General features: G+C 45.4%; 1 protein-coding gene across 1 annotated transcript in view; it reads right to left on the bottom strand.

Moving 5' to 3' along the window:
* The window catches only part of Cpm (carboxypeptidase M), a 56663-nt gene that overhangs the window by 7087 nt on the left and 36330 nt on the right, over nucleotides 1–13246 (bottom strand). Inside the window, exons 4-8 of the mRNA XM_055626152.1 lie at nucleotides 10474–10646; nucleotides 8378–8562; nucleotides 7421–7591; nucleotides 2926–3078; nucleotides 332–480 (exon numbers count right to left, since the gene is read on the bottom strand). Of these exons, the coding sequence (XP_055482127.1) occupies nucleotides 332–480; nucleotides 2926–3078; nucleotides 7421–7591; nucleotides 8378–8562; nucleotides 10474–10646 (831 nt within the window). The remainder of the gene's footprint in view (nucleotides 1–331; nucleotides 481–2925; nucleotides 3079–7420; nucleotides 7592–8377; nucleotides 8563–10473; nucleotides 10647–13246) is intronic.

Here is a 13246-nt window from a genome sequence, read left to right as displayed (position 1 = left end):
AAGACAGGCTTTCTCTTGGTAGCCATGGCTGTCCTGGAACTCATTCTGTAAACCAGGCTGGCTTTGAACTCCCAGAGACCCGCCTGCTTCTGCCTCCTGAGTGCTGGGATTAAAGGCGTGCACCACCCCTTGGAGGCTACACATGATTTTCTCCCCCACTGGTCTGTTCCTATCATTGCTACCTCTTCCACTCCTTTGCTTCTGCAGCTCTGCTGCTATCATTTCCTTCTGCCCTGCTGTCCCCACAGTTAGGGTTTCCACTTATTTTTGGCCATCCTAGGTGAGTGCCGTGCATTCTATATTTTCTCAATAGATGGCCTTGCACACTTACATTTATCACGTAGGATCCGGGCAAGAGAAGTAGATAATACTCTCCAAGTTTGTTGGTCCTAAATGGGCAGATATGCTTTCTGTCTTGGACTTCCACAATTACATTTGGTAATGGATTTCCACTCTGATCAAACACTTGACCCTTTACACCTGAAAGACAAAAAGAAAATTCAATGTAAATGGTATATTTTGCGTCAGTGAGATGGCTCAGTGCTTGATGGGCAAGCCTTCAGACCTGAGTTCAATTCTTGGAACCCAAAGTGGAAGGAGAGAAGAGACTCCCTATGAAGCTGTCCACTGACCTCCAAATGTGTCCTGACACAATAATAAATAATATTAACAACAAATAATAAAGTTTTATAAAGTTAAAGTAAAAAACACCTTTTATGGCATGTGAAAACATTTCCTTTAATGATTTAGGAAACACATCCCTAGTATTTGTTGTCTGTCTTAACAGTGTTAAAGAAAGGAGAGTCACTTTGGTGCCTATAAATCGCAGTTGAGCTACAAGCCTGATTTATAGCTTCAGCTGCTGGTTACTGGCTATTCAGTGTATAGCACATATTACCAAAATGGAAGACCAGAAATGGCAATAACCCATTCCTGTCATTTCCAGGTTGTTTACTCAATCACCAAACTGGTACTGACACAGGATGGTGGTGAATGCCATAAAACCTCAATCGAGAACTATTAACTTACAAGATAGTTGCCAATATATAAGGATTTCAAAGGTTTGTCTTCACTCCAGGCAGACTAAGTGGGAAGCAAAACTATAATAGCAGTGGTGCTTGTCTCATTATTAGTGAGAGCAGCTAACATTTATGGAGCTCCATAAATGAACTCCAGAGCCTCCAGAGCACTAGGATGACAGGCGTGTGCCACCATGCCTGGCAACCTCCTTAATTTTTATAGCCAACTGTGTGGCCAAGCCAGACCCTAGGTCCATGCTAGTCTCTGGGATCCACACTAAAGCCATTATATTAGACTTGCCCCACTTCAAGACTTCAATTCTCCCAGTGCTGGGGACTGAACCCAGGCCCTCCTGCATCCCAGGAAATAATCTTCCCTGAACTACAACAGCTACACGTTCCAATTTGTTGGCTAATGACATAAATGGAAAAATAAAAAAAAAAAAACAATGATAACAACACCTTGGTTTATATCCAAATAGCTACATTCAACCACTATCATGAAAAAAAAAAAAATCCAACAACAACAACAACAAAAAAACCACATTGAAAAGTGTCTTCTAGAAAAGACTGAAGGGAAAGATGAAGGTTTTGACATTAGCAAAAAAGTCTTTACCTCAACTATTAAGCAAACCTCTGAGCCAGATGGCCTCCTGATGCCTTTCCTGTTCAGTTCCTGGCTCATTCACCTGGGAATGGGTTATCAAAGGCCACTTTTCCTTTCCATGGTATCTATGGAGGTCAACTCTGCAAACTTAGTTTTTCCTTTTTTTTGCCTTTTTACTCAAAGTCCCATTTATATTTGTTCCTACTATTTTATTCAGGGTGCTGAAATTGAAACACTGAAAGAAGACCAGTGGACCCAAAGGTTCAGTTACTATAGCAGCAGAGGCGAAAGCCTCTTAAACCACAAGGGGGCAGTGTTCACGCGCTCATAAACAGATGTACGTGCGTTCACATCGGATTACAGGGACAGGCAGATAGAAAATATTCTTGATACAACCCAATTAAACGGACTTGTATGTTCTCTGCGCTAATGCTTATGCTAATGTTTAATGCTTATGCTACAACATGTATGTTATTTATTGGGACGCACTGAACTTTCACACTAACGCCCTGGTACACATGACAGGCAAAGCCTGCCGCCCTGAGGTCCATAAAGAGAGCAGTGAGGGGCAGAGACTTCATTCATGTCACACTTCCCCGATGATACACCAAGGATGGGTGAGCGTCACAGAATCCAGAGTAACACACTATTGGGGGAACTATGAGGAAAAGGTTAAATCATTACGGGACTCGTGGGGAAAGGCCAGCGGAAGCAGAGTGATTACATAAGAGGGAGGGGGAAGGGCCGGTAATAACTGTGTACTGTTATGAAGATGCTGGTAAGATCTGGTTTTTATTTTCAAATTTTTACATCTATTTATTTACTTGCTGTTGCGGGAGGCACTCGTGTGCTGTAATGAGAGTGTGGAGGACAGAGGACAGCTTGCAGGAGGCCGTTCTCTCCTTCCACTCTGTGGGCTCCCAGGGTGAACTCCCCTCCCCACCTTGGTGGAGGCACCTGCACCTGCTGAGCTGTCTAGGGGGCGCAAACTAGACTTCTAGTTGTAGATGTCGCAAGAGTACCATCCTGTTTCCCTGATCTCCAGCCAGATTTCCACGTCACTCAATGCGTCAAACTAGAGGTACTCTGGGTCTTTGCACCCTCAAATCAAGCGAACCTGAGCGATCCTGTCTTATGAAGTGGTGGGCACAGCATCTCTCACACACCGTGGATGATGTGTAGAGAATTCAGACTCTTAGTCCTGGTACTGTGTCACGAGCCCCCGAGGGGTTCTGTAAATGCTCCCCCAAAGGTTCTACCCACGCTGTGTGTGTTAACAAGAAGTACTAAGACACAAACCTAGGTGCACCTGTTTTATGTACTCGATCAAAGAGGCCCTGTTATCATTCCAGAAGAGAGGCAGCTTCTCCTCCCGAGGATATTTGCAGCATGACAGTTCCAGCGTGATCTCAAAACACTGGGCCCAGATGTAGTTGTAATCTTGCATTCCACCTGAAAAGCAAGCACATCTCAGTTTTGTTAAGGGCTAATGCTGGAGGGGAGCCAGGTATCACATGCCTAGAAAAACGTGTGAATGAGACAGTTGAGAGAAAGCACTGAGAAACGGGAAAAGAGGCTTTGGCTGCATTAACACGCCACTCCAGAGCTTCTCCTAGCACCACGTGACCAGACAGATGCAGAGAATCTCATGAGGAACTGGGTTGGAGTTGACTGAAGTTCAATCGTGCACCAAAATTAAGTAAGAGGTGGGGGGAAAAAAATCCCCTTTTAGTTTTTGAAATCCTACATTTTAAACATTTTTTTTCTCCTTAAATTGCATTTTAAGTGGAAAGTAGTAGTGGATTTGGCTGGTAGCAAACGTTACATTTTATATGGATACAAACTAGAATAAGAGTTTTTCTCTTTCTCTTTCTTTCTTTCCTTCTTTCTCTTCTGTAGACCAGACTTGGCCTTTACCTCATAGAGATCCACCTGCCTCTGTCTCCTGAGAGCTGAAATTAAAGCTGTGTGTCACCACACCCAGTTTTTTTTTTTTTTTTTTTTTTTTTTAGACTGGTTTATTTGGGAGATGGAAGACAGGAGGCAATGTAAATACTGTACCCATGTCCTCAAAAACATTTTAAATTAGAAATATTACAAAAAGAAAAAATAGTTTATTGGCTATACTGCAAAAGGGTGGTTGGATAAATGGGCTGCACAAGTCAGCAGAATAAAATTATTTAAAACAGTATTTCTGTGGGGCTGGAGAGATGGCATAGCATTTAGGAGTACTTGGCGCTTTCCCAGAAAACCTGAGTTCAGGTCCCAGCACTTCATCAAGTGGCTCAAAACCACCTAGAAGTCCTGCTCCCAGGGATCTGACCCTCCTCTTGGCCACCTCAGACACCTGCACCCATGTGGCATGCACTCACACGAACACGTATACATAAAAGGACAAAAACAGATCTTTAAACAGTATTTCTGTAAAACTAAAAATTAATTAACCAAAACCAGGAACACTAGTTTAAAGGACTAATAATGCCTAATATTGACTGAATGTTCAGGGTTTCTAAGTTCTTTCCAGAGACCTTTATTCCACCTCATCGGATCCTGACAGCAGTTATCTCCTTCTGCAGGGCAGCAGTCATAGGTATTCAGGCACACGGGTCCAGGACTCTTGCCTGGGGGTGGCAGAGCCCAGCGTGCAGCCATCTTGCCGGAGCTCTGCGGCTTTGGCCTTCGTTCTGCCAAAATGTTTCTGAGACTCAAAGAAAGGACGCTGCTAATTCTAGAAAGGCTCAGACGCGGGTCCACGTGGCTTCCAGCTGTCACTGCTTATATGTCCTTTCTTTGACATTAGGAGACCCTAATTTCAAAAGGTTATAATTACTGTGTGGTTTTGTAAAGCATGAAATTCCATATGTGACAGCTCTAGATTTGTGTGTCTTAAATTTTTATGCCTGAAAAACATGCATTTAACTGAGAAGATTCTAGAATTTTCTTTCCTGGTGGTATGTTATATTTTATAGAATGACATCTTAGATTTGATGAAATGCAGTCTTCAGAATTTTTTTTTTTTTCTTTTTCTTGTATTGTGCTGAGGTTAAACCAGAGTTTCATCATACTAGTGAAGTGGTCCAGCACGGAGCCACACCATCAGCCCTGTGGCAGCTCTGAGGGAAGCAGTTTTACCTTGCTACACCTGATACCTGGTAGGGTTTGAATGTGAAATCTCCTCCCACAGGCTCATGTGTTTAAGCATGTGGTCCGCAGCTGCCCCTGGCAGAGGCAGGACCCCAGTGGCAGGGCTAGAGGATAGAATCTGTCCCAGGTCTGGCCAGTGGCCTCTGTTTCCTGATGTGCCAAGGGCCCACCCCTGCCTCAACCTATCATGCAAGTGTCAGATAAATGAAATCCTTCTTCCTCTAAGCTGTTTCTGCCAGGTATTTGGTCTGCACGATGACGACGGAAACTATTACAGTATCTGCCCAAGAGGATATATGTGTTCTCAGTTCCACCAGGTGCTGGAGAAGGTTAAGTTCAACAGAAGGGTCAAGGGGTGGGGTGACGGCTCCGGCTGTAAGAGGGCCGCCCACTTACAGAGGGCCGGGCTTAGTTCCCAGCACCCACACGGCAGCCCGCAACCCTCTGTAACGCTCTCTACTGGCCTCGGTGGCACAGCACACACGTGGTTACACACAGGCAAAACACTCATACACATAAAATGAATAGATAAATGGTAAGTAATCTATATAGACCCAGATACTAGCGACAAAGATTTTTCTCTGTCCTTTCCATTTCCTTTTTTTTTTAATCTTACAAATTTGTGTTCCTCTCTGAATCCATTTACACACACACACTTGCAAATAACCTATAACAACTTTGGAAATTTCCACCCATCTGGATTTCTGTCCTGGCAGTTACAGCGACCATGAAGGACAGTTGTGCCACAGAACAGAAGGTCCTTTGTGGAGATGGAGATGGAGGAGCAGGACTGTGCTGGAGACCTGAGGTGAGTGGGAACAGACCCTGGGCGGCGGAGCAGAGTTTTCGGTGCCTCCATGTCTAGCTGGGCTCACTGCCTGAACACCACCAATTGCGGTCTATGCTTATTTACTTCATCCGGAAAATTGGCAGTGAGCCATCCAGACACAAAAGTACCAGTTTGTGCTAGATTACTAGACAGCCCATGCACCCAGAGTGACAGCTGGAGAAGGCGCCTGTGTGCAGAAATGCAGGCTGCAGCTTGCTGTTGGTGGGCAGGCTGACTAGTCTGGGAGGGAAGGCTGTGCACCCCTAGGTCACTCCTTTTACCCTCTCTCCCTAAGTCTCTCCTCATGTTTTTCATGTTTTTCCAGACTAGTCCCAGTTTCTATACAACCCTGGGCTTCTGTTGACATCCCTCATTCCATTACAAGTGAGCTAAGTTTTATGGTGTAGGTCTGTAATCCCAGCTACTTGAGAGTTGAAAGTTCAAAGCCAGTCTGGGGGCAGTTTAGTAAGCCCCTGTTTCAAAATGAGAAAACGGGAAACAGGACAGGAGCCTACCCCAGAGGGCCTCTGAAAGACTCTACCCAGCAGTGTATCAAAGCATATGCTGAGATTCATAACCAACTTTTGGGCAGAGTGAAGGGAACCTTATGAAAAAAGGAAGAGATAGTAAGACCTGGAGAGGACAGGAGCTCTACAAGGAGAGCAACAGGATCAAAAAATCTGGGCACATGGATCTTTTCTGAGACTGATACTCCAACCATGAATATAACCTAGAACCCCTGCTCAGACGTAGCCCATGGCAGCTCAGTCTTTAAGTGGGTTCCCTAGTAATGGGAACAGGGACTGTCTCTGACATGAACTCAGTGGCAGGTTCTTTGATCACCTCCCCCTGAGTGGGGAGCAGCCTTGCCAGGCCACAGAGGCGGACAATGCAGCCAGTCCTGATGAGACCTGATAAGCTAGGGTCAGATGGAGGGGGAGGAGGATGTCTCCTATCAGTGGACTTGGAAAGGGGAAGGGAGGAGAGGAGGGAGGGAGGGTGGGATTGGGGGAGAATGAGGGCGGGGGCTACAGCTGGGATACAAAGTGAATAAACTGCAATTAATATAAAAATGTAAAAATAATTGTAGAAGAGGGCAGGGGGGATAATTCAATGACAGGGCACTTGCCTAGCATGTGCAAGGGCCTAGATTCAACCCCCAGTACTGCTAACAAGACAAACGGAGAAAACTCTCTTCACTGTTCCCCCTCCTCTGCCTGGCCATCCTCCTCCTCTGCCTGACCATCCTCTTCAAGGGTGGGAAATCAGAACCCCTTCCCCTGGTCCTGCCTGAGGAGCATTTCTTCACCATATCCAACTTCTTTTGTAAGTTGGAAGGAGACTGCCCATTGGTCTCTGCTGCTGCGCGGTCCATAGCTAGTGGGATCTGAGCGGCAGCTGTCCTTGTAAGGGGGACGTAAGCGCCACCTTCCTCCAGATCTGCATTGCCCCCTGCCACCACGGCTATGGACCCCTCCGCATTCACTTCCTTATTCTCTTCCTACTCTGAAGGCACTGTAACCTAAATCCTTACTTTCGTCCCTTTTGAGAACGAGGCCCATGCCTTTCGTCTTTCTTGGCACCGTGCCTGGATGCGGGAAGCACCCACAGAGTAAACCAATAAATGTCTGAGGGAATGAAAGGAGAACGTGGGCAGTGAGGACCATATATCTGCATCTTCCAAACTATCTCCCACCTCCACTGCTGCTCTGATATGATGGGATAGAGTCTGAGGGCCTGCCTTGTGCTGTAAAGATCTTGTGACACAAGCTGGTGCTTTCAGGGCAAGGCAACAGGAGAATACAAGGATGAGGAACTCACCCTGCAGTGGGTACCAGGAATAGCCATTGATTATGCCGTCGGGGAAGTTCCTTTTGTTTTTACACTGATCTCCTTTCGTCATGTTGGGATTCCGAGACGCATAGGTATAGGCAAGGTGCTGAAAGACGTCATCATCTGGAGTCAAGCTTCGAGACAACAGTGTCCCCGTGGCTGTGTTAGAAAGACAGAGGGACCCGTGCAACACACGTCAGCTGACACAATCATGGCGCACGAAGACGGTCTCACTACCCGCTGGTGTGAACACCGCCTCTCTCTTCTTCCTACTCTTTAATGGTCAAGGATGTCAGCTCACAAAACAATCAGTCTAAAAATGCAGTGACCCCCTTCCCCGTGCCAGGCAGTCGCTGAAGTTTGGCAACCTTCCTTAGGTGCTGCTAGGGGCTCGTGTAAGCCACTGTCATACCTCCAGCTCTCTGTTTCTTGAGACAGACTTTCTCTAGGTAGCCATGGCAGTCCTGGAACTCACTATGTACACAGGCTGGCCTCGAACTCATGGAGATTCACTTGTCTCTGCCTCCCAAGTGCTGGGACTTTAATCCCACCATGCCTGGCCCTTATCCCATCACATCCTACAGAATCTAGAGCCGTGGTCCTCAGCCTCCCTAAGGCTGCAGCCTTTTAATACATTTCCTCATGTTGTACCCCCACTGTAAAGTTATTTTTCGCCACCACTTCATAACTGTACTTTTGCTACTGTTATGATTCATAATGTAGGTATCTGTGTTTCCCGATGGTCTTAGGGGACCTCTGTGAAAAGGTCAGCCAAACAAACAAAAAAACACCAATTACAGGAAATATCGTTCAGGGTTGGGAAAAGTGAGGCTCTTTCTTGTCCAGTCAGAGAAGTTAATTGCGGGCTTCGGAGTTCACCCTGCTTCAGAGGTGGAGTGATGGCAGCTCTCCTCTCGTCTGCCAGGGCGGAGCCACACCACTTACCTTGCACGCCATTATCAAAGGGGTAACTGGCCACCAGGGCACCCCCGTGGAGGTTCGCGGAGAGGACAAATGTCTCTGTCTTCAGCCACTTCATGACTGCCAAAGTCTCAGGCTGCTTGGATACGTTATTATTTTCAAAGGCATCAGGGAAGTTCCTGTTCAGGTCGTAATTGTTGTAGTTTTCCCTTTAAAAGAAAGGATTTTGTAGGCTTTACTGGGGTGTGTGGGTGAGGGGAGTGGTCTTGCTGTGCACAGACCTGAGGCGTAGGTTCCAGGTGTTTCCCAGATGTGAAGCCAAGCGCAGTGGATAATTGCTTTGGAGCCCTCTCGTGAATCATACCTGAAGTCCCTGTCCCCTGCTGTGTGATTCGCTTTCCCGAGGGGACATTAGCTACTGGGACATGAGCAAAGTTCTGACAACTGTTTGCATTCTGGGACTTTTTGTTCTTGGAACACAGCCTTTTAGACACCGAGGCACCGCTGGTAGCCACATGTGGGCTATGGAGAACAATGAGGAACCCAGGTGACAGCCAGAGTGAGACACCAGACACATGGCCCCAGGCTAGCTGTCTCAGACCTGCATGGAGGCCCAAGATGAAGCAGAGACAGACGTCCGTCCTGCTGTGTCCTTCTCAAACCTGGGACTTACAGAACCAACACTTAACAGAAAGGCTCAGTCACCATGCTTTGGCAGTGGCCCCTTATACAGCACCCAAGGTCAGAAACAGTTTACACAAACATGCTTCAGAAAGCTGGCGTGTCTGTGCCTAATTATGTAGAACAGTTAAAGATGAAGGGAACCCAGCGGTGAGATTTCACCTTTTTATTTTTGGCAAACTCAACAACTTTATAAACTGTGTAAATATATGTGTGTGTTAAGCACTAGAGAGATGCTACACTCCCCAAAGCAGTCTGAAACAAAATATACCATTTAGAGCACATTGTAAGACCCATGCTACTCAGGCTGTTGGATTAATAAACCAATTTTGGGTAATTTTGGAGAGTCAGTGTGGTGTGGTAAACCAGTGGTTGTCGACCTCTGGGTCTCTACCCCTTTGGTGGGGAGAGGGGGTTGAATGACCTTGCATAGGGGTTGCATATCAGATGTCCTGGATATCAGATATTTACATTATGATTCATAACAGTAGCAAAATTAGAGTTATGTAGTAGCAATGAAAATAATTTTGTGGTTGGGGGGTCACCCCAACATAAGGAACTGTAGTAGAGGGTGGCAGTGTTGGGAAGGCTGGGAATCACTGTGCCAGGCGACCTGGCACTAACAATGATAAACACAAAATGACACACTGCCCTCAGTAGCTTGCATTTCAGTGGAGAGAAAGACATTAAGTAAGAAACTAGACATTAGGGGTCCGTGAGATGGCTTTAGCAGGTAAAGGTGCCTTGATGCCAATGTGGTAGCCTAAATTTGATCCCCAGGACCCAACCACATGGGGAAAGGAGAGAATCAACTTCTGCAAGTTATTCTCTGACCTCTACATAGCCAACTGTGGCATAACCTAGTCCATGTCCACAAATGATAAACAAACATAAAGATTAAAAACTGTGACATGGCTCGGTGGTGGTGGCGCACACCTTTAATCCCAGCACTCGGGAGCCAGAGGCAGGAGGATCTCTGTGAGTTTGAGGCCAGCCTGGTCTACAAAGTGAGTCCAGGACAGCCAGGGCTACACAGTAGCTTTGAAAAAAAAAAAGTGTGCCATGAATGTACAGTACCAGAGGCTCTGATCTGAAAGCATACAAAGGACTGAATACTTGGTCAGGAGGGAGTTTTTGTAGGAATGCTCTTTGGGCAATTGATGAAGATGAAGAGTCGAAACGGATGTACACAGTACCTAAGCTGAGAAAGCACCCGAGAGTTCCAGGAGAAAGATCAGAGGGGCTGAGTGAGGGGGAGAGTGAGAAGCGGTCAGTAAAGGCAGAGGGACTAGAAAGGTGCCATGTTTCATCCTACAAGATGGCGGCCTGAAGAGCCTTGGTGCACCTGTGACAGGAACAGGCTCTGGGGTGCTCCACTGTGAGGCAAGTCCTCTTGCGGAGGCCAATGGGCGCCCGAGGGGAGACCAGCCCATCTTTACCTTCCATTACTGTAATAACAGTCGGGCTTCTGGACGGCTTCAAATCCATCCGGGTTCATGGAAGGCATGATGTGGATCCGGGTGCTGTTGATCAGATATGTGATTTCAGCGTCTTTCCCATGACTGGTTACCAGATAGTCGATGAGGTGGAGCAGCAGTTCTCGGCCCACCGTCTGTGCCAAAGAGGAAGAGGGTTGTTATTAAGTCAGAAAAAATAAGGAAAAAGTTCCCCCTGTAGGGGTCTCCACATTGGATATCTTAGGTCAAAACTGTTTGTGAGGCCACTGGGTTTCAAGCACACCAATTATGGAGAGGTCAGCTCAGTGCGGGATGCTGAGGATTTTTTTTTTTTTCAACATTTCCAGCACTCTCTTGTAAATTAAATTACCTGCCCTTTGTATGTGGTGAAGGTGAGAACCCAGACCAATTTAGACTTATAAGAAGAAGCAGAGTAAAAGTTCTTATCGTGGTGGTCTTCATTCCTTTTTGCCCATGAGACAGGAACATGGCGACAATGAAACCCAGTGCCAGGTTAGACACTAGATTTTAATATGATTACTTTTACTCACTGGCCTCAGGGTTTAAGCAGGTTTCAGCATTCCGCACTTTCCTTTGGCAGCTTCCGCTGTTGCACGCCTGTGTTATTTTTCTGTGTCTGTATATTTCTGGTTCCCACATTCTTATGGTCACGGAACTGAATCATTTGCATGTCATCCACATACCACTCACAGTTTTTGCCACATGGATGAATTATACATACGCTGTTATTTACATTTTCTTTAAACATGCTCACTTTTTTGTTATGTTAAAAGTAAAACTCAGAGGCTGGAGAGATGAATTAGTGGTTCATCTCTAATGAACAGTGGCTGCTCTTCCAGAGGACCCAGGCTTGATTCGCAGCACCTACCTTGCAGCTCACAACATCTGTAACTCTAAGTTTCAGGGGACACAAGGCCCTCTTCTGGCCTCTGCAGGCACCAGGCATGAATGTGGTACATAGACATACACCCAGGCAAAAGACCCATGCGTCAAGACATACATGCAGGCAAAAGATCCATTCATAAAATAAAACTGATAATTAAAAAAAAATTAAAGCAGCTGGGCATGGTGGTGCACGCCTGTAATCTCAGCACTCAGGGAAGCAGAGGCAGGAGAATCTTTGTGAGTTTGAGGCCAGCCTGGTCTACAAAAGTGAGTCAGCACAGCTAAGGCTATACAGAGAAACCCTCCTCAAAAAAAAAAAAAAAACACAAAAACAAAAATATTAAAGCAAAAAACAATTGACTTCTACATGTGCGCCCCCCACAGCCAAGTACCCAATAAATAATAACATATAATAAAGAAATTTAAAGAGAAGATTTGTAATATCAAGCTCTCCATCTAGTTTTACTTCAGTTTTTATTCTCTGGTTAATCCATTAAATTTGACTAAATTACATGCTGAATATGCCTCATATCTTACTCTAGATTTTTTAAATTCTTGTTTAATTGAAAAAAACTATTTTATATGTATGGCTGTTTTTCCTACATGTATGTCTTTACACATGTTTGGTGAGGCCAGATGAGGGCATTGGATCCCCTAGAACTGGACTTGCAGACAGTCATGAGCTGCTATTAGGTGCTGGGAATTGAACCTTGGTCCTTTGGAAGAGCAGCCAGTGCTCTTAATTGCTGTCTCTCCAGCCTCTCCCCCACCAACACCACCAGATTATTTTAATTCCTCTTATTCTCTTCCCACAGAAGTATATAAATGCCTAGAGAGATTTTTGAAAATATTAATAACAGCCATCCTGGGTGATAGTTACTGGATGGGCCTCTCTCTGCTTATTTTTCTAGTATCACTTTTTAAACGGAAGAGAAGCCATGTTGTCCTCATAAAATAACAAAATAACATTTCTTTAGAAGGAAATAAGTGTGTAACCAAAGAAGTATCTGCCTTAGTATTTTAAATAAATTCCCAGTGCTTAACTACAGGAGGTTAAAAAAAAATATCATGACTATAAAGAAACAACCACGCATCGTTTAGTTTTAAAAGGCTGAGGGAAACACACACAATGTCTCAGAGGGAGTTAAACAAAATCCTCCTCCAAAATTTTCTTTATTGGACCATATTTGCTGCCCTTGTGATTTGTGACAAATATTATTCAAATGTATTCTCCCCAGCCTGAGTAAAATACCTCATGTTTTATGTATAAACTTCCCTTTCCCCCTTAAGTTTAAGGCATGGAGTATGAAACCTCAGGGTGCTAAAACTTCCCATTTCCACTGAGGACTCCAGAGTGGGGGTCTTAACTGTTTTCCTGTTGACCCACCGACCCCCTGGACTATCTTGCAGCATGGGCCACCACCACCCATCTTGATTAAGACTGCTGTAAGAAACACGAGGGCCTAAGGCGCTGAGGACAGACAGTCAAAAGACTTTCACTGTTGAACAAGTTTTGCAGAGTGAGAGCTGATAGCTATGTTTATGGGCAGAACTCAGGGTATGTGGTCAAGAGCGCAAAGAGAGACAGGGAAAAGGCTGATCATGTGAGCAGTTTAACAAATACATGCTGCACCTGGAATAATCATTAGTTCTGCTTAAACCCCCAAACAAAGAATTTAATCATCTAAACCCACACTGGCTACATGAAAATGCAGGACAGTAAGAAGAAGAAGCAGAAGAAGAAGAAGAAGCAGAAGAAGAAGAAGAAGCAGGAGGAGGAGGAGGAGGAGGAGGAGGAGGAGGAAGAAGAAGAAGAAGAAGAAGAAGAAGAAGAAGAAGAAGAAGAAGA

This window comes from Psammomys obesus, unplaced genomic scaffold (assembly GCF_907164565.1).
Source record: "Psammomys obesus unplaced genomic scaffold, mPsaObe1.curated_primary_1811, whole genome shotgun sequence".
NCBI lineage: Eukaryota > Metazoa > Chordata > Mammalia > Rodentia > Muridae > Psammomys > Psammomys obesus.
The sequence above is the reverse complement of the archived record's forward strand: the minus strand, read 5'-3'. Positions and strand labels throughout refer to the sequence as shown.